This window comes from Lontra canadensis, unplaced genomic scaffold, assembly GCF_010015895.1.
Source record: "Lontra canadensis isolate GAN:19392208 unplaced genomic scaffold, GSC_riverotter_1.0 scaffold10, whole genome shotgun sequence".
Lineage (NCBI taxonomy): Eukaryota > Metazoa > Chordata > Mammalia > Carnivora > Mustelidae > Lontra > Lontra canadensis.
The window spans coordinates 11,003,404-11,028,871 of NW_022631004.1; the positions used below are offsets into that span (position 1 = coordinate 11,003,404).

Consider the following 25,468-nt stretch of genomic DNA (forward strand, 5'->3'; position numbering starts at 1 on the left):
TTAAGATAGGGGGAGACTAACTCAGTTAATCCTTAAAACAACCTTAAGACATTAAATATTTTACTCTTTAAGTATTTATTTAGCACTTACTATGTCCAGGCACTATATGTATATTAACTAAAACAGTCCTTTCAACAACTCTGGGTGGATGTCATTGTCAACCCCATTTAATAACAAGGAAACTGAGACACAGGGGGATTAAGTAGTTTGGCCAAACTTAAATTAAATTGATACTAGTCTGGGGCGCCTGGGTGGCTCAGTGGGTTAAGCCTCTGCCTTCAGCTCAGGTCATGATCCCAGGGTCGTGGGATTGAGCCCCGCATCAGGCTCTCTGCTCAGGGGGGAGCCTGCTTCCCCCCACTTTCTCTGCCTGCCTCTCTGCCTACTTGTGATCTCTCTCTCTGTGTCAAATAAATAAACAAAATCTTAAAAAAAAATAGATACTAGTCTGTTTTATAGGACAACAAGCTGCCATGAGTACCCATCTATAATATTCCCAACACCTACCAATTACTGAGTGTTGGCATTTCCCATACGACCTCTTATTTAGTAATCCTATAAAATAGCTATTCTTACCCTGATTTTAAATATAAGGAAACGGGTGCATAAAAAAGAGAAAAAAAAAACCTGCCCCGAATCACGTGGCTAATTAGGACAGCTGAAATCTAACTACGTACATCCAAGTCAAAACCTGTGCTTTTGTCCAGGTGAAGGGTTTGGTGTGGAAGAGTAACAGAGGGCATGGAAGGATGGCGTTTTCAAGCTTAACTAAAGGGAGCATGGATTTTTTTTTAAGGCCACAAACATTTTAGTGCATTATACAGCTGCCAGTTTAGCAAGTAACAGAAATAAAGGTAAACAGTATCTTGGAAATTGGTCTCTACATTATAACCAGTGGTACAGTAACAACATAAAGAGGACAAGGGGGGTTTCTAATGCTTTTTATGACTATATTTATAACATTTAAAAGTAATTCAAACTGAGAAGAAATGCAGAGCTAAGTGGAGGGCTAACCAAAGGCACCCTCTGCCTCCTGCTTCATAATGCAGCACGTATACGCTTCACCACTACATACACTGGGACACAAATGACGGGTTTCTCATTCCCTGTAGTAGTAGTATATTAAGGGAAATCATGAAATTCTTTCTCTGGAAGATTCCAAAAACAGTTTTTCATCTGGTTTAATGGTTGTCCTTTCTGAAATTAGGTGAGCTGACTAGATTCTTTTGGTTTCTCCTAGCCCTCATATAAGATGTAGGTACATCACTAACACAAATCTTTAAAAAAAAAAAAAAGTTATGGGGACGCCTGGGTGACTCAGTTAAGCATCTGCCTTCAGCTCAGGTCACGATGTCATAGTCCTGATATCAAGACCCGTGTTGGGCTCCCTGCTCAGTGAGGAGCCCGCATCTCCCTCTCCCTCTGCTGTTCCCCCTGCTCATATGCTCTCCCTCTCTCTGTCAAATAAATAATTAAAATTAAAAATAAAGTTATAGAATGTTTGCTAAAATAATACTCAAGTAATTTACTTCCAAATAGGAGGCTAACAGTGAAAACTGACATATTGTGTAAAATATTGTAAAGGATTCAAAATAGTATACATTTGAAATTTCTGGGAAGAAATTTTGTGCATTGGAGGAAGTTCATGGTTAGAGATAATTTTATTCAAAGGTACATACTTTTAACCACCATCAAACAGTATAAAATATATTTAAAGAATTAACTACAGCCGGTACTTTAAAGACAATCATAAAATAGCACAAGAGCATGATGGCAGTAATAAGACCATGAGAGAAAATTCAACTTACATATAAGACTTGTACAGCTTCAGGTATTTATAACTAACATAATAATAATAGCAAGCAGCTTCAGGGTATTTCCTATATACCACCATGGTAGCAAAATGATTCTCCTGAGTTATCTCATTTATCCTCATCAACCCTATAAAGTTGACATGTCAGTTCCCTTTTAGCAGGGAAGAAACTGAAACAGAGGTAGGTTATTTGTCCAAACTTAAACAGCTAATGACTGACTGATCAATGTTTCAAGTTTAAACCCACACAGTTCAACCCCAGAACCTAACCCTTGTGGGTTGGGTTTTTTTTGTTCCCCTCCGGAGAACAAAACTTGCTCCTCCTCATCAGGAGTAGGGCAGATGTTTAAGATGCTAATATGAAGTCAAAAGACCAAGGAGGAAAAGAAGCAAAAGCCTCTGATAATATTGAAACTGAATACCCCTTAAATCATTGTGACCTCACTTGGGTCTTTTGGGGGTATACTCCAACTCCTGGGGATTAATGGGCCACATTATTTGTAGCTGATTTCTCCCAGCTCCCTTTGGGCTCTCCTATCATGGGGGGTCCACAAGTCTAGACAAGTAGACTTTAAAACTGTGTTCACATCACTATGCATTCCACTTGTTTGGTTACTCATGTACATTACATGGCCATTTCAGAAATCCCTAGAATAGTCTGGTACACTAAATATCAGTTGTGATTTTTAGCTCTTAACCCCATTGTGTAGGATTCTGGTCTGAAGTAAAAAATCAGAAATGTGGTCACTCTTACTTACATTCTCTCTGGAAACTCAGAGAATACAGTATCAAAGAAAACATTTTAAGGCATGAGCCTTTTCTGTTCTTTCAGTTTTCTCGGCCTGTGACTGATGAGAAGGACCCCCCCCACCACCTACCATGCCAGGGTGTAAGAAGAGAAAGAAATGGAAGTCAGTAACACGTAACAGGTACCTTATAAATACTGCCAAGGGCCTGACCTTTGCCAGCCATATCTAACATTTTTCAACTTTTCAAGCATGGTTCACAAATGAGGCCAAGGGCACCACAAAATAATTACTGAAAATATAAGCCTTCAAGTGACTTTTAATATTAAAATAATTTGTGAAATGATATATAAAATCATTGCACATGATAAATTTCCTTACTCTCTGCTTTTAAAAGTTTTCAACAACACATCTGCTGCTAGTCCTGGGGACAGGGCCCCACTAAGAACCTTTTTTTCCATAACAGGGATCTGTTCCCGGATGGTGGGATGGGTCCTGAAATGTTCTAACACACTTTCCTGAATGAGATTCCACATCCAAACTTTCTGCTGCCTCTGCCGCTTGGCTGTCAGCTCCCCACTGGCGAGCATGAGGTCCTGGAACTCTCTCATTTTATCCCACATTTCACTGATGCCCTCTCCACTTCTGGCGGAGATACGAATTACCTATTGAAAAGGGAAGAACCAAAACCATTTTACTTAAAATGACAGGAAACATCTTCTTAGGGTCTCTGATATTTGCCAATTAAGTCTTACAGTCTACAAAAATAGGTAAGTGAAAACGGAGACATTTTATCACTGTGTTGAAGTAAACTATACCCAGAAATAGACTGAGGTCACTTACTACGATTACTATGTGCAGAAATAAGACACTGATTTTAGGTCAAAATGTTTAGCCCACAGGCTTATTTTGACGTAGGATTGCTCAGATGGTTTTCAGACTCAACATGGAGGAGTTGCAAGAGGGTCACGAGGATGGGAAGGGCAATGCTGGGTAGGTTGCCCCGAGGCCCGCGTGCTAGGAAACAAAACTACGGTGAGAAAACAGCCCCATTCCAATTCAGCTCGGCTACGAACCAAACACCCAGCACCTGCACAGGCCAGATGGCTCCGTGCCCAGGATAGACAACGTGGATGGGGGAGCCGGGGAGTGGGCGGTAAGAGAGGTCATCGCTGCTCTCACCTGAGTGACACTGGCTCACTCTTAAATAACAGAGTGACCTCCTGCACAGAAGGCCACCCACATCTGTATCTGTGTCCTATTTATTACAGAACTGGTCTTTGTTTTTTCTTTATTGAAAATAGCACCCAGCAAGCATAATGGGGAGGGAAGTGATCACATCAAAAGCCTCTTGTCTCCTGCTCAAACTCTGAGATAGAGAATCAAATCACTAACCGTTCCATAATCTTCAGAAGGTTCCTTTCAGAATGGATTTGCTATCACTTCCAAATGGCTCAAGTCAAGCATTAAGCAATCTCATCTATCCCCTCATATCTGGCTTTTGACATCTTGTGGTTGAAGGATTATATTTAAAATCATGACTACCTGCTCTGGCTTTGTCATAATTTTTAAATTGTGATCTCACATCCAAGCAGAGATGGATTACGTGTGGCACGGGACTCGCATCCTCTCCTCTAATGTGCGCAGTCCACTCAGGTGGGGAGCACAGAGCGGAACGCAAGCTGACCTTGGGTCTCCAGACTTCGGAGCGCTTGCGGAGTAACTTCAGGGCGCTCACGTACTCTGCCTGTATCCTTCGAGCCGGCACAATCAAGTCTCCGTCAGATTTCGTGATGGCCACCAGGTCCGCCATCTCAATTATACCTCTCTTGATACCCTGAAGAGAAAAAGAGAGCAATGTATCAAAAACATTTCATTTAAATAGAGCAAAAAATGGGCGACCAGTCAACGCTAAGATTTTGAGAGTCACACACTTCATTAACTAACTTTACCTCCACATCCTCCCAAGCCCTGGGTACCAGGAACCACAATCCCACAACCGTTGGGATTATGGAAGTCATCTATAAGATCTCTCCCAAATTTAGAGACTAACGTGAGAAAATACATTTACAATTAGAGGAAGTACATCCTCAAGACACAACAAGAATGAGTGGCAGGAGACAAGTCCAGTTGTCTCATGATGGATTCTGTCTCTCCTGAGCTAATGCTGCAAGACGCAAAACCATCCATCATTAAATGCTTACAGGGTAAAGACACCTATCGCTAACATCTGCATTTCCATACACAAAGTCTTCGAACCTTTCCTCAAGGTTTATAATTTTTTTTTCCAATTTGCATTTGAGGAAAATAGATAGCTAAAAATGCCCCAGTCTCGGTACTACAAACACCCACACCACGGTGGTCTCTTTTGGCTGGAACTATCCACGTGCTCCATTCACTCCCCATGCTGCCAGTGGAAAAATCTAAGTTGTAGGATTAGCTCAAGGTCATAAATTTTGTTACTATAAGTTAGGAAAAAACACAGAGAATGTGCCTTTGACTCGGGCATTTTAGCTAATGTGAATGATTTTTCTTTTCTTTTTTTAATTTATTTAAGAGACAGAGAGCGCACGCATGCATACTAGTAGGGGGAGGAGCAGAGGGAGATGGAGACGCAGACTTCCCGCCACGCAGGGAGCCCCATGCGGGACTTGATCCCAGGACCCTGAGATCATGACCTGAGGTGAAAGCAGATGCTTTACCAACTGAGCCACCCAGGCGCCTCTGAATGCTACTTCCTTTGCTTACATTACCCCAGCTTAATTTACAGAAACACAACACCGGTAATGTGTACTTTCAGAGATGTACACTTTGTGTTTTGGGAGGAAAAAAGGCAACATAATCACCTGCAATTCATCTCCTCCTGCTGGTGGCAACAGTAAAACAAACATGTCAACCATATCCGCAACGGCAAACTCCGACTGGCCCACGCCTGAGATTGTAAAATATTCATAGCGATTAGACTTTCTCAGCTACCTTGACCGCCATTTCATTCACTCGTACTCGCCACCACACATTCAAGCTGATCCCACTTTGAAACCCCCACCTCTGAGGAATCTGTGAAATGCGCTGCCCTGTGAGCACACCTGTGACCCTTCTCACCTCTCGCCCTCGCTTATGTAGCCTTCGTGCTGGCTAAATAGCGAACCTCGAGATGCCCATTCTCTCCGCCCCCTCGCAGCTCTTTCCTGGCTTCCCTTTCACCAGTGAGCGGCTTGAACAGTGTGGTTCTAATCCTAGACCATGCCTATCAAGACTTTCGGCTTTCTCATCCTCCCAGGAGCCCTGCAAAGCCCCACCCATGGATCAGCCCAACCATCTGTGTTCTCTCTTCTGTAAGGTGCAGGAGGAATGGCTCAGGAACAGGCACCACGGCAGGGTCATGGGGTCTACTGTCCGCTGCCCACTCCACACAGCTCGGCAAAAGCGGAGCCACCAGGCACCCTCAGTCCGCTGCATTCGCATTTCTCGCAGTGGCTGTTACAAACATTCACTGGGCCGTAGTCTTCCTCATGATGATGCCCACGGCACCTACTTGGTGGTGAAATAAAGGCCAGAGCTCCCTCAGCATCTCCCTCTCCCCAAATGCCAGCCCTGCTCACTGCCCCTCTCAAGTCGCAGCGTAAGAAGTACCGGCCAAAGATTAGCGGCTCCCTCCTCCCCACCTCCTCCTGCCGGCTCTGCTTTATCTTTAAGCTCTCCTCAGTCTACCGGCTCCTGTCGCTCAGCACCTCATCGGAACTGTGCTCCCGTCCTTCTCATTGAAAACTAAATGAACCAAGAAAAAATAGGACAAAACCTCACACAACCTCCTCCAATTATCACCATATTTCTCACTTTCTTTATAGCTAAGTGTCTAATAAGAAAAATCAATGTATGCTCATTTGTCTTCACTTCATTACTTCACATTAATTTCAATCCACTTAAATCTGACTTGCACATCACACGCTCCACTGAAACCTCTCTAAGAGTCTGCCCTTCCCTGGGGTGTCAGGGACTTCTAGCTGTCCATTCCGTATTTATTCTTCCCCATTTCCTTACCACAGGGGTTGTTAGGAGCACTGACGTACCAGGTAGGAGCCCACGGTCACCAGACCTGGCTTCCGCCAGGTCTAATGCGTGAAAGCAAAAGTCACCATATGGGGTTTCCAGGAAAATCTATAAAGGGGGGCTAACCCAGCCAGAGGTACACCTCTTCTGCTGACCCCTTACCCCTCCTTCCTTACCCTCTACCTCCTGCTTGGAACGTGTATGTGACCGTTAGAGCTTTATCAGCTGTCTTTTAACCAAGAATAACCCTGAGGAGGGAAACTAAGTGCTGAAACTGGAGACCAGAGACAGAAGCTGGGGACACTGAGGGCACTGTGGGGCCACCAGGCCTACTTGGGCCTGCCTGCCTCTGGGCTGCTTCTGTTTACAAAAAAATAAACCACCTCTGCTGAATCACAGCTCTTTCGAGTCTCTGGGAGAAGCAGTCAAGTGCAACTTCTACCCAATGCACTTGGTTTTTATGGTTCTCTTCTCTCTTGATTCTCCTACTACCACATGGGCAACTCTTCCTCCATCCCGCCCTACATGGTGGAGTTTCTGGTCTCCAGCCCCATCTTTCTTCACCCCCTATGCGCCTCCACACTCTATGGGCTACGTATTCTGAACAAACCGTGGTTCTGTAAATTGGCCATGCCCTCTCGCTCTCTTTATTTCACTCCAGTTCCTCCTTCAACACTGAGCTCAACTGTCACCTCCTCCCAGAAGTCTTCCCTGATCCCTCAAACCCGAGTCAGGTTGTGGCACAAACATTTATCACTCAGTAACAGTAGATTGTCTCTCCACAGCCTGTGAATTTCTTGGGGTTTCCATTTCAGTATTTTCATTGTGTATAACTATATACTAGGGATAGAAAGGTGAAAAAAAGGTTACCCCTTCAATACCCTTGTATTAAAGGGGTAACCAGCTATGTATATTTTTGTAGCGAATATTATAGACATGTGAAATGTGCTTCAACACAACAGGTGTTAAGTTAATGTATTGTTGTCAATGCTTACAGTTCTCCTTTGGCATTTACAATATGTATCACAGTTCTCCAGATAGGTGGCTTTTCTTTAAAGGTCAGGATTAGAGCCTGCATTTTCATATCTCCTATAGAACCCAAGATATCTTGTATTTTATTATACCTTTAGGAAATATACGCTAAAGGAACAAAATGATACTAGTTGTCACTCATCTTTATATAGCATTCATTATAATAGTATTTTATTGTTATGAAATAGAAAATCACACTCACCTACGGTTTCAATAAGAATGATGTCATATCCCCCTCCTTCACACAACAGAATAGCTTCATTTGTGGTCCTTGTCACACCTCCTAAAGTACCACTGGTGGGAGACGGCCTGATGTATGCATTCATATCTCTTGATAACTCAGTCATTCGGGTTTTATCACCTAAGAGTGATCCTAAAACACAGAGTTTTCTAATCATGGAACACCTATAAAGGCCAATTATCAATCAGCTAATTAATTCCCAGGTGAAGTGCTTTAGGGCATTTCTCCCCAAATCTCAAAATTATTTCATATTACTGAGCTTTAGTGCAACACAGCATATATAATGCCAAATTAATCGTTTCAACATTTCAAGCCCCTCAAAATTTATAATGGCTTCCCACTGACTAGAGGTTCACATCCAGATTCTTCAGCCTAGCACTAAAGGACCTCAGAATGCAGCCCTACCTTCCCTGTCCAATTTCAGCTTCTACTAGTCCCCATATCAATCTTCCATTTCAGCCAAGATGGTTTCTTTACTGTCATCTTAACATTGTTGCCTTGATAGTTTTCAAATGGGGATGAGTTTGCCCCCAGAGGAAATCTGGCAATGTCTAGAGAGATTTTTACTTGTCAAAACTGGGGGTAGGATGCTATTGGCATCTGGTGGGTGGGGGCCAAGATATTGCTAAGCATCCTTTAGTGTCAGGAAGCTGCCCAAAACAAAGAATGTCATCAGTGCCGAGGCTGAGAAACTGTGCTTTAATAGAAGTTCCTTGCTCATGGAACCATGTTTTACATATTCTCTAATGAGAGCTTATTCACTGTAGGAAATTAATTAGTTAATTTTTTTAAAAGATTTTACTTATTCATTTGAGAGAAAGAGAGAGAGTATGAGCAGGGGGTAGGGGCAGAGGGAGAAGCAGGCTTCTCACTGAGCAGGGAGCCCAAAAAGAGGCTCTATCCCAGAACCCTGGGATCACGACCTGAGCTGAAGGCAGACGCTTAACCGACTTAGCCACCCAGGCACCCCATCAATTTAATGACTGTGGATTAGAACTAGTGATGTTCTAGGGCTTACTGCAGTATTTTGGAAAATATCACTACTCGCAAATTCTAGAAGACTAAATGCCCTGGAACTATTGAAATTACCTCAAACTTTTATTTTCCTTTAGCCATATACCAACATTTGAAGGTGTAGTGCTAGTCTAACCCACACTTTAATTTTCCCTCTGCCTAAGAGCTAACTTCTCTACATAAAGTTGATGCTAAGCATTGAGAAGGTCCTTAAAGATATGGTCTTTTCCCTTGTGATTCCAGTTTAGAGTTCTCACAGGTTCTAATTCTAGAGCAGACACCTACCACATATCTCAACCGCTTTACTGCACACAAAACTTTTTTCTAAAGTAATTTTCAGCATGAAATCATCTCTGTATAAGTCAACAATCTGCCAAAGCTATACTTTAACTTACTATCCTATAGATCCTAACACACTGAATTAAAGATTATGAAATTACTCTCCCATCTAACTGTCTTAGCCAGTGAGTCAAAAACTGTCAGTTGCAGACCCTTAGGGAGGTCTCCAAGCTGCTGCAGGGGACCTGTGAATCCAAATCCCAACAAGGACTGACTAGAGACCAAAAAAGTAATGCTTTTCAACTTTAGCATCGTGCTGTTTTTCAAATGTAACCACTGCAGCAAAAATAAAGTAGAAATGGAAACTTACAGTGCCCTGTTAATCCTCAAGTATTTTCTCTTTCAAAGTCTATATATTTTTTCACCTGAGAAAGGGAACTTCATTTTTAGTTTAAGAATTAAAACCACATGGCCATGCAACTTTAATCAGGCTCTCTTGTCACCATATCTGCTACTACTATCTCAAGCTATTATTTTCTTTTGCTATTTCAAGTATTCTAGAATACAGTGAAGGTGAGAGGAAAAAAAGCCTTCTCACCTGTATGAAAATGAGAGCCACTATAAAAAAATTATTTGCGCAAGTCCTTACCTTTAACAAAGTAAGTTCTTAGACTGTAAATAAGACAATATATTCACATGGCTTTAATCTTGAACCCTGTGAGTATAATTTTATTTTATGGTTAACATCTTTATTACTGTAAATCAAAAACTGTACATGTTTTCAGCTAAAGTTCTCAATGGGTGGTAACAGGAATTGCTGTCCACCTCTCAACTGACCTAAAGCTCTTTAAATATGATTATATCATCTCTCTTTTTTTAGCATGAAGCCCACAGTATGCAAACCAAACACTTCCACAAAGTGCCCTGTACTTTCCCCTTACAACACACATTACATTGTGATGGCCGGTGTTTACATGTCTGTTTCCATCATTAGATATATAGCATAAGGCTAAGAGAACTGTGTCTCAGTCACCATTACACGACACAGTGCCTTCCTTGTACAATGCCTCCCCTATAGCAGACATTCAAATACTTGTTAAATGAATAACTGTAATGTGAGAGGAATAGGCAAGAAAAAACTTTCCTGGGGCACCTGGGTGTCTCAGTTGTTAAGCATCTGCCTCCAGCTCTGGTCATGATCCCAGGGTCCTGGGTTCAAGCCCCACATCAGGCCCCCTGCTCAACAGGAAGCTGGCTTCTCCCTCTCCCACTCCCCCTGCTTGTGTTCCCTCCCTCACTGTGTCTTTCTCTGTCAAATAAAAATAAAATAAAATAAAATAAAATCTTTAAAAAAAAAAAAAAAAGGAAAGGAAAAACTTTCCTGAGTATTTACATGGTAAGCTTTATGTTTTCCTTAAATGATCCTTTGGGGAAACGAAGTTTATTCATTTTCTCTCTCATGAGCTGCCAATTAAACTCGAGTGACTGTGTGTCCTCAAACCAGTAAGCAGTTGCTGTGCCCGAGATGTACACACCACGCTAAGTGCTGTGGGGGGGAAGAGAGGTGTATTACACGGTCCCCCTAAGGGCTTTCTGTTTCACTGAACATGTAATATGAACAGGTGAAAAGTTATAAAGAGCAATAAGATTTTCTTTTAAGATTAAGAAATGTTACAACAACACAGGAAAAAAGGTGAATGAGAAGATGGACCCATTTTCTGAACTGCATAGGGGGTGATAGAGCAGGGGTGGGGGCGGGAACAGGAAGGAAGAGGGCCTAGTGTCAGCTGTGATAGACAAAGAGCTGAAATTTGCTTTTGGTTATTTTCAACTTCTGGCACCCATTTTCCTAGTTCTCTAAGTACCCAAGCTCCTCCTGGACTCCCCACAAACTAAGAAGCCAAAGGCCCCAAGCTACCTCCATCTCCACCTCGCCCCCCCAAAACTCCTTTTGGTAAGATCAAACTCAGCGAGAGGTTAGAAGTTACCGGACTGTGCAAATTCCCATTAAATTATAAGAGAGCCCTAGGAGACCCTGCTCTGCAATTAAAAAAAAAAAATCACCAATACTCACCACCACTAGTACAAGAAGAAGGGTCCACAGCTAGCACAGATAATTTGTGCCCTCTCTCAGTAAGCATTTTTCCAAAATACTCTATAAAGGTTGATTTTCCAGCACCAGGGGGCCCAGACAATCCTGTAGTAGAGAGACCTTCTAATTTAATGAAAGAAATAAGATCAGCACAATGTTAAGTTCTATTCAAATATCAGATTACCTTGTCTTTCTCCTAATGTATTAATACCATCATTAATATATTTTAACATTTCCTAAAGTAAATGAAAAACCATTTATCTAGCTCCTGAGCAACAGGGATATAGGAAGAAAACAATTCTGAGTTCCGTACGTTCTCCAAATTTACTTTGTAAAAGGACAAAATATGATCAGCCCTTTTACTATAATACAGATCTTTCTGGACAGACATCATTGCTTATATTGTTAATGTGCTGCATTTCCACAACACCTGCCCACCGCATCATGAGCAATAATTATTCCACCTACCCCAATGCTGGACACTTGATCTTCCCATTGGAAAAACAACTCAGTACTTTGGAAATTCCCAGTAATTGAGAGAAAATAATTTCCCACTTACGAAAGATAATTTTTTTTGCACCTTACCCATAACTCAAAATATATGATTTAAACTGAATCCTGAAGAAATTAGTTTGTCCTAAGAAAGGGAAGAAATTCCCCACTTGGTGAGTTCATAGAGCACGGCAGGTAAGAACATGCACTCTGGAGCCGGGTGACTGGTTCTGGTTCTAGCTCTGCCTCTTAAGAGCTGTGTGATCCTGGAGAAGTTACTTAGCCATTCTGTACCTGAGTATATTCTGCAATCAAATGCATATGATAGCACTTACCTCTTCAGGTTGTTGTAAGAACTAGATGAGTTGCTATTTGCAATGTTTAGAACAGTACATGGTATAAAGCATATAAAAGTTAAGAATTTAATTGTAATTGCATTCAAAAGTATGTGTAGGTCATACGGCATGCCCAACCTTACTGTAATTTTCAGGGCAGGTCTCTTCTCTGTCTTAAACATCTGTATGGGTGCTGAACAAACACCTGTTACTTATAGTTATGATGGTGATAGAAGAGCTACAATAAAGACACAGGTTCATCTGGCTTCATAAGACCAAAATGAAAGAACCAGAACAGCAATGAAAATTTGTGAGTTACTAGCTTCGTGGGAGTTGCTGGTTAACTGTATATTTCTAGGGTGTTTTCTCTTCAAACATCCATTAGGTATAATAAGTAAATACTTTGTCATAACTGGAACTTCTCTTTGGGAGTCTGCTGTTTTGTCTGTCACATAAAGATTATTAACAGTCAATGTAGTACTCTCAAAATGAGAGTTCCTTCAATGAGGGCAGAAGAATGAGATGTGTGAATAATGCAGACTCCCAATATCAGTTGGTGAACTCTTTTTGAAATAATCTTCAAATATGCATATCCTGTTACCATAAAATTAGAAGGTTTTAATACCATATAATTAAACTGATATATAAGTCTAATACAATGCCAGTCAATTTTTAAGTGTATTTACCCAATCCTCACAAAATTTCTGCACTTTGTCCACCATTTCAAGTTCTTTTTGGTGGGAAAGTTGATTGGGATCACCTACTCTGCCATCGTGGAAACTCTCATTCCACCTAAACATATCTAAACTGTTTAAAAATGCACAATTTAAAAAATAAAGCCAGCTTATTTGCAATTACAGAACCTAGTCAATTGTTCAAGAAATCAAGTGAATTTCTAATATTTTTAGACAGCAAATGAATAGGGACTCTCCTTTAAAACACATTTTGGTATTGAGATGGCTGTGCTTAGAGCCAAGCAACTCCCAGAAACTCTAACAGAAAACATCTGGAAGAAGGGAGACTTGCCCTAGAAAGACTAATGAAACACCTAAGAAGCAGAATTTTGAAATGTGATAAGGATAATTATAGTTGATATAAATACAGAAACAAGGCGTTCACTTCGGACTATCAAGCCGAGTGGAGTAAACCACTTAACAATTCTTCATACGCATAGTTTATTCTGGGAGCCACAGGTTCTTGCCAAAGCAGAAATATTATTCTCTTAAAATACAGAGCCTTGGCTCAAATGACCATGACTTCCTCCCACCAACTTAACAAGAACAATATTTGCAAAAAAGAAAAGAAAAAGAAAGAAAGCGGGGGGTGGGGGGGGATTAAAATCCAGCCCAAAATTCTGGAAAAAAAAAAAAAGAATTCCCATTAGATTGCAAACTATTCAGACTTATTTTAAAATAGAGAAAACTTAGAAAAATATTTACTGAAGAGACTGAAAGGAAAAAAAAAAAAAAAGACTGACCCACTCGAAATGCTAGTGGTTTTCCCTTATTTATTTGTTCTTGTTCCCTGTGGTAGACTAATACTTTCTGAAGAAGCACCTGGGCTAACTCTTTTTTCCTCTTGTGGGTTGATTCTATGAGAGTTATGGCCTCTGCTAAGCAGGCTCTGTGCCCTTGGATTAAACCGGTGTAAAGTTTATCCACAAATCTTTGTTCTTTATCAGAAAGTTCTTCTGTGTGTTCCTTTAAGGTTGTTTGTACACATAATTTTCTCTTTAAACCATTTGACAGCAGCATCCATTTTGTACAATGGGGTCCAAGAGAATTAAACGGCCGAGCACAAGGGATTCCTGATCCGAGATGAGTACTTGAGTGAAAGATGAAGTGGTAAGGACGGAAAGGTGTTCTTAAAAGGCCTTTTAGGAAACTCCGGTGAGAATGTTGCAGTAGCATGGGAATATTCATTCTGTTTGTAACTGCAGAAAACACTGGATTATTTTTTTGGCTCAATGTGATTTGTGACTCCCTAGAAGAAAGAAAAACACATTTTTGCCAGTTCAATATATAATTAAGATACTGAAGTTAGTAAAACTGCAAGCTTAGTGTTTTCCCTATATTCTAAAACACACATAATCAGGCTTCTTGGCGGTACAAATGGGTGAAAGTTTCTTACCAAACCTAAGAGAGATGATCACCCCCCTGCCTACAGTTAATATTCAGAGGAGCCCAAATGATGGATTATTATTCTACTGTAAAACAGAATGTACATTAAAATTTTCTTCTAAACAAAAAATAAATATACAAAGCTCCATGTTTATGTCATGCTTATTTTCTTCTGTCTACAGACTTTACAATTTCCTCAGATCAAATGGACCTGATTTTGAGGCTCATTCAAAAGGTTAAAAAGGTTACAAAAAAAATTCCTCTGATGCTAGCCTTTTATTCTTTCTCTACCAAAAAAAATAAAAAGGATTAATAGCATAGGCACTTGAGGCATAAGCTTGGATAAATGTGAGCGTTCAGTGGGCTCACCCTGGAACATAGATATATGCAAAGAATGTGCTATAAGCCCAACATTACCACCACCACGACCACCACCATCACCCCAGGCCTTCATGTGAAATGAACTGTGAGGTTTGTATGGTAACTAGGTCACTGTCTTTCCAAGTAGGACCCAAACGGCTTGGTACCTACTAAAATGCATATTCCCAGGCCCACACATCAGCATCTCCATGGGTCAGTAAGCGCGCTGAAGTCTGAATCACTATGGAATTAGATGCTTTATTTAGATTTACTGATACTCTCCACCTCAAGATATATTCAACACTGAAAGCTGACACAGTCATGGAGAGTTAGAAAAGTACGGAGGGTACGAGCCTCGGCCACAGTGAGTCTCTGCCATGTCGGCTATCGTGCTGTTGACCACTCCAGGCCTCAGCACCCTCTTGAGTTAAGAGAACAGGACAGCTGTGAGAATGAGTTCAGTTAATTCATGTAAAGAGCCTCCTGTAAAAAGCCTGGACCAGTGCCTAGCATAGAGTAAGAGCTCAATAAACATTAGTTTTTATTATGATACCAATTTATAAAACATTAGTAAAAATTAGGTCATAGACCTAGCTTCCAGTGGCAAACTAAAATTTACATGCAAATGATACATATGGCCTACCAGATTTGGGTTTATGATTATTTGAAAATTTGGGTTTTCAACTATCTCATAGCTGAATGAAATAAACTACTTTATTGCTCCAAAGTTCCTCTCTAAATTATATTTCAAGGCCAATCAGCATGAAATTAATTTTACTAAATAACATTCTCATAGGAAAAAGAAGACATATTTTAAGTTTTTTTATTGTTAAAACTATAACTGCTCATCATTTTTCTATTTGGGGGGGACAGGAGAGTATTATGACATCTTTTTTTGACAAAATTAGTCTTATTCTAAAAAGACAATTTATGGAAAACTGTGTAAAACGGCTCTAAAAAAAAAAACAATTTAAAACATCCACTACCACCCTTCACACAAAGGCATTTAAAACAACACAGTTAAGAGAGGATCTATTTTGGAAGTTCTCTTTAAGCACACTCCTCAACAATATCATTGCCATTACAACAGCTTGAAAGCTCATGGGGAAGAACTGTATTTTTACTTAGCCACTATTTTCTCAGCGCATACTGCTTTTCAGGTCCCATTCTAGGGTTAAGAATCATAGTGATGACAGTGTTACTGTTGGTGATGACAATGACATTTACTATGTTCCAGTCATTCTACTGTGACCTTCTATATTAGTTTCCTAGGGCTGCTGTGACAAATTACCACAAACCGGGTGGCTTAAAAAAAAAATTATTCTCACTGTTCTGGAGGCTGGAAGTCAGAAATCCAAGTGTTAGCAGGCCTGCACCCCTCTGAAAACTCTTCCCTGTCCCTCCTAGCACCTGGTGGCTCCTGGTGCTCCTTGGCTCACAGCTGCACCACATGGCCTTCTCTTTTCTTTGTGTCTCTCCTCTGTGTGGAAATCTGTAACTCAGTGGATCTGCTCAGATAATCAAACATGATCTCATCTCAAGATCTTTAATTTCAGGGCATCTGGGTAGCTCAGTTGGTCAAGTATCTGACTCTTGGTTTTGGCTCAGGTCATGATCTCAGGGTGATGAGACTGAGCCCTGAGTCGGACTCCATGCTGGATGTGAAGCCTGCTTAAGATCCTCCCTCTTCTTCTGCCCCTGCCCCTCGTCAACCTGCTCACACACACGGTATCTCTTAAAAAACAAAACCCTTAACTTAATGACAACTGTCATCTGTAAAAACCCCTTTGTCCAAATAAAAGTCACATTCACAAGTTCCAGGGATTAGGACATGGGTATATCTTTTTGAAGGCCACCATTCAATCCACTATACCTTCTTAGGAGGACTGTCACATTATATTACCCTAAATGACATAATCCTAGCACTTCAAAAGCCCACGGAATAATAAACACCATGTCCAAAAAAACCCACAAAGTGCTGTGGGAACAGACAAAATTATAGAAGCTAACTCTCCCTAGGGAGTAGGAGGTTCAAGTCATGGAGGGGTCAATGTCAAGGCTGGGTCTGAAAGGATTAAAAAAAAAAAAAAACAAACAAACAAACAAAAAAACTAGAGGAGGCGGCCTTCCAGACTGAGGACTTAAAAGCACAGAGTCGCAGCTGGAACCTAGTCTCTTCCCTGCCGTATCAGAGAAAATTGAGCAATTCAGTGAGACAGAAGCCTGGTGTATATATGGAACTAGTGATAGGAAATGAAGCTGGACCAGGATGTAAATGGAGGCTCCTTACTGACAGTGGAGAAATGACAGAGATCTTTACAGAGATTAGTGACATAGTCAACTTGGGTTTTTAGGGAGATAACACCAGGAGCAGTGGTGAGAAGTCAAGAGGAATCCAACCCTGGTAACCTAACGCCCAGTTCAGGACACCCTAGCAAAGACTCAAAAGAGATGAGAAGGACCTGAACTTAGGCAGGGCATTAAGGGAAAGAGAAGTCAGATTCAAGACCCTGTTGTCCACTTTAGAATCCTCAAAGCTCACGATGGAGGCTGGCACATTGCAATTGCTGAAAAAACAAACAAAAAAGGCTGCTGACCTGAATCTATTTCATTTCCCACCAGCCTGTTACTCAAGAGTTTATAAAACATTTCCAAATACTTCTCACTTTACTCTCCCAGAAAATTTTATGACAATTATTATTATTATTTTTATTATTTCTCATGTAACAAGAGTGAGTTAGGTGACTAATGTCATAGCCAATGAGAGGACCAGGACTCAGACCCAGGTCTTTTGATTCTATGGCACTTTTTCTTAATAAATTCTTTCAGGATCAAGGAGAAATCCTTTTGCTAAAAGGTAAAGAGATGTTAGTAACTTTGTCCCTCCCAAAGCATCTTTTAAAAAAGTGTGCAGTGAGGATACCTGCTCAGTAGGTTAACTGTCTGACTCTTGGTTTTGGCTCAGGTCATGATTTCATAATCAAGCTCAGTGGGGAGTTCGCTTCAGATGCTTTCCCTCTGCCCCTCCCCCAAGTCCCTAAAATAAATAAATAACCTTTTAAAATTAAAAAAAGGAAAAAAAGTGTGCAGTGATAGTGATGGCATTAGGACGAGCCAAAGAACAGAGAAAGAGGAAATGATCATGAGGAGACAAAACATTCTTACTACCAAACCTAGTCCTCAGGGAGAGGAGACATTTCTCCCATAGGAGAAATGCTATCTATGTCGTCTAAGAAAAAAATATAACTATCTAAAATATTCCCTTTAATTAACAAATTTTACCATGACTACCTCTTGTTACCCAACAAAGCTCTGGTCAAAAAGAACAAAGTAATATGTTGAGAGAGAAACAAGATTATAAAGCATTCATTCAACAAATATTTGACCATTTACCATGTGCCATGCAATAGTCTAACAAGGCAGATACAACAATGATCAAAATAGATCAAAGTTCTTGACCTCATAAAGCTAACATTCTAGTAAGGGAAGACAGACTATAGATGTATATATAAGACAGCCAGTGTGGCTAGACATGAATAAGGAAGAGGGAAAGTATAAGGCCAAAGAGGGAGTCAGATATACAGCCATAGATATGACTGGAGAACTCTGACTGTGAATGAGAATGGAAGCAGCAGGACGAAGGAGAACCTGATTGACTTCTGTTCTAAAAGGATCTGATGGGGATGCAAGAACAGAAATGGGGAGACTGGCTAAGATTATTGCAATAAGGCACATGAGAACTGAGGAGGACATGGACCACGTAGGGATGGTGTTAAATCAGATTCTGGGTGAACTCTAAAGGACCTGCTAATAAATGAGATGTGGGATGGAAGGAAAAGAGAGCATTCAAGAATTCAGCACAGGTTTTACCCTGAGCCACAGCAAAGATGGAGTTTCCCTTTAATGAGCTTGGGAAGATCACAGAAGGTCAAGTTTCAGGTAAGATCAGGCATGTTTAGTTTCTGATAGATGCCTACCAAACATCCAGGTGGGATCCTGAGTGGGGAGATGCATTACTAGCATAAGGAAGAGGTCAGAGCTTACGTGTAAATTTGAGAATCATGAAGTATTTAGGTGTTAATTAAATCCATGAGAACAAATGAGATTAGCAGAAGAGTGGCTGGAGATAAAGAGGTGTTATACCATTTCTCATAAAGTTTTACACACATACACACACAGAAATATATGTCAAAATGTTAATTTCATCTACAGGTAAGTGGTATTACAGTGCTTACATGTTTTTTGGCTAATCATATTTTTATGTTGTAAGCAAAATAATGCCCCCCTCCCCAAAGATGTCCAAGTTTTAATGCCTGGAACCTGTGCATATGCTATGTTAAATGGCAAAGGGGAATTAAAGTTGCAAAAATGCAATTAAATTTTCTAATCAGCTGACCTTACAATAAAACAATTATCCTGGATTATCCAGGTTGACCCAAAATAACACTAAAGTCCTTTAAAGAAAGAGGGAGGTGGAAGACCAAATGATATCAATGTGAGGAAGACTCAGCCCACCCTTGCTGAACCTCTAGGATAGAACAAAGGGCTACCAATGCCTTGATTTTAGCCCAGTAAAACCAATGTCAGACTTCTGATCTACAGAGCTGTAAGATGATAAATTTGTATTGTTTTAAGCCATTAAGTTTGTGGTTATTTGTTGTAGCAGCAAAAGAAAACTAATACAGTTGCTGTGATTAAAAAAATCTTTTTGAAAGATAAAACATGGAATTTGTATACTTTCAATAAGAAATGTCTAATAACTGCTTATGATTTAATTTTTACCTCTGACTGTACCTATAACCTATAACTTGCTTCCTTCTGCACTGAAATTTCTTCATAATGTGAGAATCAAAGTTGATGAGTCCTTGAACAGTTACTATGACCGTCAGCATGCATTACATTCAATGTATATTTGTATGTCAATTTCTAAATTAAACATAAAACTAGCATGTATACTTAAAAACCTAGGAAAAAGAATTATGTACAAAGTGAAAAAAGTGATAATCATGTTTTAGCTATGCTTCTATGCACAGACATTCTATCAGAATCACCACTTTAAGATACGAAGTTCAACAGTACTCTGAAATGATGTGATACACGTGGGCTAGTAACCATTTTGAGCACAGTAGCTTAAAAAAAAGAGTCTAGGGACACATGGGTGGCTCACTGGGGTTAAGCGTCTACCTTCGCCTTAGGTCATGATCCCAGGGTCCTGGGATCAAGTCCCACATTGGGCTCCCTGCTCAGTAGGGAGTCTGCTTGTCCCTTGCCCTGACACTATGCCTACTTGTGCATGCTTTCTCTGTCAAATTAAATAAAAGCCTTAAAAAAATAACAAATAAAAGTCTATATGCTCTAACAAAAATTAGGTGTCTAGAATGCTTATCTTCCACTTTTTTGCCTGACAAAGTCCTACTCAGTTCAAATATCCCCTCTTCGAGGACACACCTTCCCCCACCTCTCTCAGGCAGTCAGTTGTTCCATCTGCAAAGTTCCACAGCCTGTTATTCATCTTGTTTTCTAATTTATCTATTTACAGATCTCTCCCCACCAATTCTCATCCCTCGGCCTAGCTTATGATCCTCCCAGAGAAGAGACAATGTCTTATTCTTAGTTTCCTCAGACTCCAGTAGTGTTAGGCACATGGTAACCTGTTCAATTTTTTTAAGGTTCATGAGTGGATTCTCTACTTACGTCGACCTAATATACTAGAAAGGAAAGTTGGAGTAACATCCTTACCCTGTGTGATCAGAGAATCTTTACTAAAAACATTCTACCTTCTAAGTTCCCTGTTTTGAATCAAGGCACCTCTGACATCTAATGTTCCCAAACAGAAAACAGAAAAATAAGTATGCAAGGAATCAAAACCCAGTATCAAGAGCTTTACTAGATGAAAATATGTCCACTTATAATAATGCAAGCAAACAATATTCCCTAAATAAATGAGGTGAATAAAAGTCGTCTAGTAAATAGCACGAGGTTGTTCTAACATTTAGAGTATTTTTTACAACAATTTAATCAAAGTCTTTCACAGAAAATCCATGCCAACTACCTGACATAGACTAGTATATTCTGGTTTATACTGCACGGTTTATCACAATTTGGGAATGTGAAGTTCTCTGTCCTTTGATGCCAACACACATCTTAAAAAACCTTTTAAGTGAAGAAGAGCCAGGAAAAGGATGATATCATTTTCCCCCATTCTTTGACAAAACCAAAAACTATCCAGATGTACCTAATTCAAGGTTTTTACACCTTCAGATCTCTCCACGGGGGCTGATTTTCTTGTTGTCCCCAAACCTTCTGGACCATGTGAATGGTTGAACAGCAGCTGCTACCTTTCATTGACCATTTATTATGTGTGAGACCTTTCTGCATACACTTCTTCAGCTAAGCCTCACAACAGTACACAAGATTCTATTTTACAGATGAGGCTCAGTAAAGATATATTGATTAACTAAGGCCTCAAGACTAGTGGCAGAACTTGGGGAAAACAACGGATTTTAAAAAATCCAGATGTACGTGAAGAAAGGTGGTATCATGTCACACCAAGGGAATACCAAATAACCCTCTACATTCAAAACTGGAATGGTTATGGCAAGCTGTTTATCTTCATGTTGTTTTTTTATTTCTTTTTTCCTTCAGGCAAAATGAGAAATTGCTTTATGTTTTCTGTGCAGACCTTATCAAGACATCCCAATAAAGTATAAGGTGACAGAACATACCAAATTTCTACAATTTTTAAATGTTTTTCACTCCACAGAGAATAATCCACACCTGATAATTAAGTGCATAACATAAACTCATTAATTTAACCCCAACCAGATTTTAAAGAAGTCCATAATTTCTTTTAAACCATGTAACCCATCCTCGTATGAACAACTCTCTACCCTTTTAACATGTCACTGGCAGAACAGACTAAGTCTAGTAGAGTGGCAAAATCATGGAGGTAGAGACTTCCCATCTGCTTGTGTAACTAAGCATCTATTCCTGCTTTCTTATGAAAAAAAAGTTTTAAAACTTAGCCAATAATCAAATCAAACTGTTTCAGTGAATTTTCACGATTCCCGAGAATCATGGAGGTCTCATCCTACAATTTTGAGTACTACCAAAACACAAGAGAAATATCACAGCATTTACAACATTAAGATCCCTCAAAGCACTGCCATTCTTAATAAACCAGAATGTTAATTTATTAATACACAATGAAAAATGTCGAGTGGGCAAAAATACTAAAGTGAGTAGGTAAGTGAACCCCCGTCTCAGGCAAAAAGGTTTATATGGACAGCAGCATTTTAAGATTCACATTTGTTTTCCTCCAGTCTCTTTTTATTTATTTTTTTATTTTTTTTTAGAGAGAGCAAGCGCCCAAGTTGGGGAGGGGGGCAGTGGAGAGGGAGAGGGAAAGAATCTTAAACAGGCCCTATGCCCAGCATGGTGCCTGAAGTGGGACTCTCTCTCACCACCCTGAGATCATGACCTGAGCTGACATCAAAAGTTGGGAGGCTTAACCCACTGAGACACCCAGATGCCCCTCCAATATCACCTTTATATCCATCCCCTCTTCCCCACCTTCCTTCCCACATTTCTCTACTATAATGGCTTTCAAGCTTTGATCAATGTCCATAGGAAGAAATGCATTTACATTAGTTAACACATAGGAATATAAATGAAACAAAAGTTTAACAAAACATTTCTTACTGCTAGTACATGTGATACACTCTAATACATGGGATACACTCTAATTTATCTTTTCTATTCTGTTTTTTTTTAAATGCAAATTGCAAACTACCACAGGAAAAACCTTAGGCTTGAAAAATGCTGATCTACTCTAGATACCTCTATGACCATTATTAACTCATCTTCCATATTACCACTTATCATAAAATGTAAATCTATTTTACTCATCTGCTTAAAATACATAAAAAGTTCCCTCAGCTTTAATCTGTAAAATACATAATCAATTAAATAATTTTTCTTTAATTAAGCCATTCATGTACTCAGCAACTATTTACTGAGAACCTACTTTATGTTAGGTACTGTGCTATACTTTGGTATATAAGTCTAACATAGGTCCTAATATTGTCAAGTCTACAATTCAGCTAAGACAGTTATTACGAAAATATTACACACTCTTTAGGAGTGCTCTTATCCAGCTCTCCAACTTAATTCACTACCCCCTTCACTTTTGCCACACTGCTGTAACTATTCTGATTTGCACACAGGTCCCAGAAAAACCACACATCCTGACCATTGTCCACGATGTTCCTTCTGTTTAAAATGCCCTTCTTTAATCATCTCACAAATTCTTCTTCAGCCTTCAAGAATCAACCCAAGTGTCTCCTCTAGAAATAGTTCTCTACTCCCCCTTTCCATGCCCTTTCCATTGTCACCACCTCTCTTGTCACGTACAGGTCACATCCCTCTATTATAATTCTGGTCACATTGCTTTGAGTTGTTAGTCTTGCCTAGACTGTGAGTTATCTTCGTACCCATAGCATAGCTCATTGCTCACAGAATAAATTAACATATACTATAATTATGTATGGATCAATAACTCCATTATGCTGATTACTCAATTGATGTTTGAAAACATACAATTTTCCAGATTTTTACAGTAAATATATATTTATTTTAAGGATTTTCTTTTTAAAGTCTTATTTCAATATATGGATATTTCCCTTCATTAAAAATTTGCTCAGCAGCAGCCAGTCTGACTTGGGATATTTGTCTTGAAATTGATCCAATGAATACTCTCAATTTCAGTAACTACTCTGGTAAGAGAAAGCATATAGGATTTCCAAAATCAATACATTAGGTCAGTGTCTACAGCACGGCACAGTTCATACAGGCAATGCAGTGTTACACCATGTGTTTCCATTTCTCAATGCTATTCCTTTTTGATTTGAAGATACACTGTCAGATGCCATTAATCTGTTTACCATCTCCCACCATCCCCCATAGAGGGTTTTACATTGTCCTTTTCCAATAATCTCAGGAAATTTTGGTAGAGCAGAATGACTTATTAAAGAGAATCTTTTTTTTAAAAGATTTTTTTTTAATTTATATATTTGACAGACAGAGATCACAAGTAGGCAGAGAGGCGGATAGAGAGAGGAGAAGAGGAAGCAGGCTCCCCGCTGAGCGGAGAGTTCCATGGGGGGCGGGGGGAATCCGAGGACCCTGGGATCATGACCTGTGCCCAAGGCAGAGGCTTAACCCACTGAGCCACCCAGGCGCCCTCAGAATGACTTTTTAAACAAGCAACCTTTAAATTAAGTCATTGCTATATTAGAGTAACACCGAATACATACTCAACTCATGCAGGGAATATTCTAAGGTTCTCTATCCACTTTATCTTTTATCACTTTTTCAGTTAAGACTCAGATTTCCCAATTTTTACTTCTAGGTTTCTAAATCTGCTTGGGAAATCTCTATTTTTCTCAAGTTCATCACCATTAAACATTTTCATTCATTCCCATTGCTACCACTGAAGTTCAAATCCAAACTGGTCTTAGCGAGCCTTATTAGGGCTTAGGGACTTAGAGGTCCCTACATCTGAGGGACCCGCATGCCCACATGGCAACAGGCAGCCAACAGGCAAATGTTTCAAGCACTCACCAGCCCTTTTCATGCCAAATACAGACTTCCTTTAGACATCACCAAATATCTCAAGTTGAGATTTATATTTATTATATAATGTTTCATGTCTGTTTTGCCTCTAATAGAATCAGCTCTTAAAATAAGAGTTGTTCCCTTTTTAAAATTCTTATTACCTTGAACACAAAGTGATATTAAGTGTTTACCAATAAAAGAGTATTTTGAACACTGCAGATGACCCCCAGATGATTAAGAATCTGCACAGGCCTTTGGGAAACTTCTACCGACTTGGAAAAGCTATAATAATCTGATTTTCAGAGTATATTTATCGGGGCACAGCTCTTAAGAAAGGTAATAAGAAAATTTATGCCATTTTGGCTTAGGTGGTCTTTCATTTGCTAATGAGAAATATAAATTATTTGAATGCAGCACATCTGCCAGAAAGGACTTAGCCCTCTAGAGTATTTGACAAAGCCTAGATATGCCTTGTGACTTTCAGTTTGAACCCTAATTTTATACCCTGGATTTTATTCCACAGAAGAGCTGTTTTAACTTCACTCTTGGGGAGTAGCTACACTGGACGGACAATCCTGCCTTTCCGGATCCATTCTCTGGTTAACCATTCCACGTTTGGCAGCAGCAAGGGACCAGCAACCTTACCAAAACCTCCTTACTGTGGCACAATGGTAAGCTCTCAGCCCTGCCTAAAATGATGCAAAACTTAAAACACGGCTCACAGAGCCTTTCCTTTTTAAGGGAAAAAAAACGACGAAACTTCCCTCTGAATCCATTTTGTCCAGCCTGCTTGTCAGCACAGAACCCGCATTCCCAGCATCACCCAATTCAGTAATATTCTCCTTTCCTTCCCCCACCCCAAATCCTCCAGGGGGCGCCCCGTACACCGGGGTCGGCCCCACCAGCGACCCGAGGTGGGAGCCCAGCGCCGACTCCGGACGCCGCGCGCAACCCCCGCCCCACACTCACCCGCCCGAGGCCACGGAAGTGCGGCCCCGCCCCGCCCCTTCCGCCGGACAGGGTTCGCCCCGCCCCGCGCTGGCCGCGGCGCGCAGGCGCAGGGCCCACTGCCGGACGCGAGAAGCCCTGGGGCGCCCGGGGGCCCGTCGGAGGCGTGGGGCGGGGCTAGGGTCCCGGCGGACGTGGCCGCGGAATTCCGGCGTGTGTTGGGGCCGCGTGTGCGTGAAGGGTGCGGACCTGCGTCGAGGGTGGAAGTCGGCTGGGCCCTGGGAAGCTGTCGGGAAGTGAGGCGGGGAAGGTGGTTTACGGCTTTCGGGTT

At 40.5% G+C, this 25,468-nt stretch overlaps 1 protein-coding gene across 3 annotated transcripts; it reads right to left on the reverse strand.

Annotated features, from left to right (window-relative positions):
- Positions 1-2,101: 2,101 nt before the first annotated feature.
- On the reverse strand, positions 2,102-25,193 carry MMAA (metabolism of cobalamin associated A). Of its 3 annotated transcripts, none has more exons than XM_032855595.1 (7): positions 25,159-25,193; positions 13,572-14,077; positions 11,250-11,372; positions 7,844-8,014; positions 5,406-5,491; positions 4,247-4,396; positions 2,103-3,224 (listed from the first exon to the last, which is right to left on the reverse strand). In XM_032855595.1, the coding sequence occupies exons 2-7, from the start codon at positions 14,014-14,016 to the stop codon at positions 2,937-2,939; spliced, it is 1,263 nt and encodes a 420-aa protein (XP_032711486.1). In that variant the 5' UTR covers positions 14,017-14,077; positions 25,159-25,193; the 3' UTR covers positions 2,103-2,936. The 3 variants fall into 3 exon arrangements, with proteins under 3 accessions (XP_032711488.1, XP_032711486.1, XP_032711487.1); XM_032855596.1 differs by lacking the exon at positions 25,159-25,193 and adding an exon at positions 15,903-16,000; XM_032855597.1 differs by lacking the exons at positions 13,572-14,077; positions 25,159-25,193 and adding an exon at positions 12,233-13,393 and having other exon boundaries at positions 2,102-3,224.
- Positions 25,194-25,468: the final 275 nt, after the last annotated feature.

Coding starts and splice junctions, on each gene's coding strand:
- MMAA (XM_032855595.1), bottom strand. CDS start 14,016: ATGAATATTCCCATGCTACTGCAACATTCTCACCGGAGTTTCCTAAAA. Junction 11,373..13,571: donor ACCACTAGCATTTCGAGTGG/GTCAGTCTTTTT, acceptor TCTCTACTACAG/GATTGTCTGGGCCCCCTGGT. Junction 8,015..11,249: donor TTCTTCTTGTACTAGTGGTG/GTGAGTATTGGT, acceptor TCTGTGTTTTAG/GATCACTCTTAGGTGATAAA.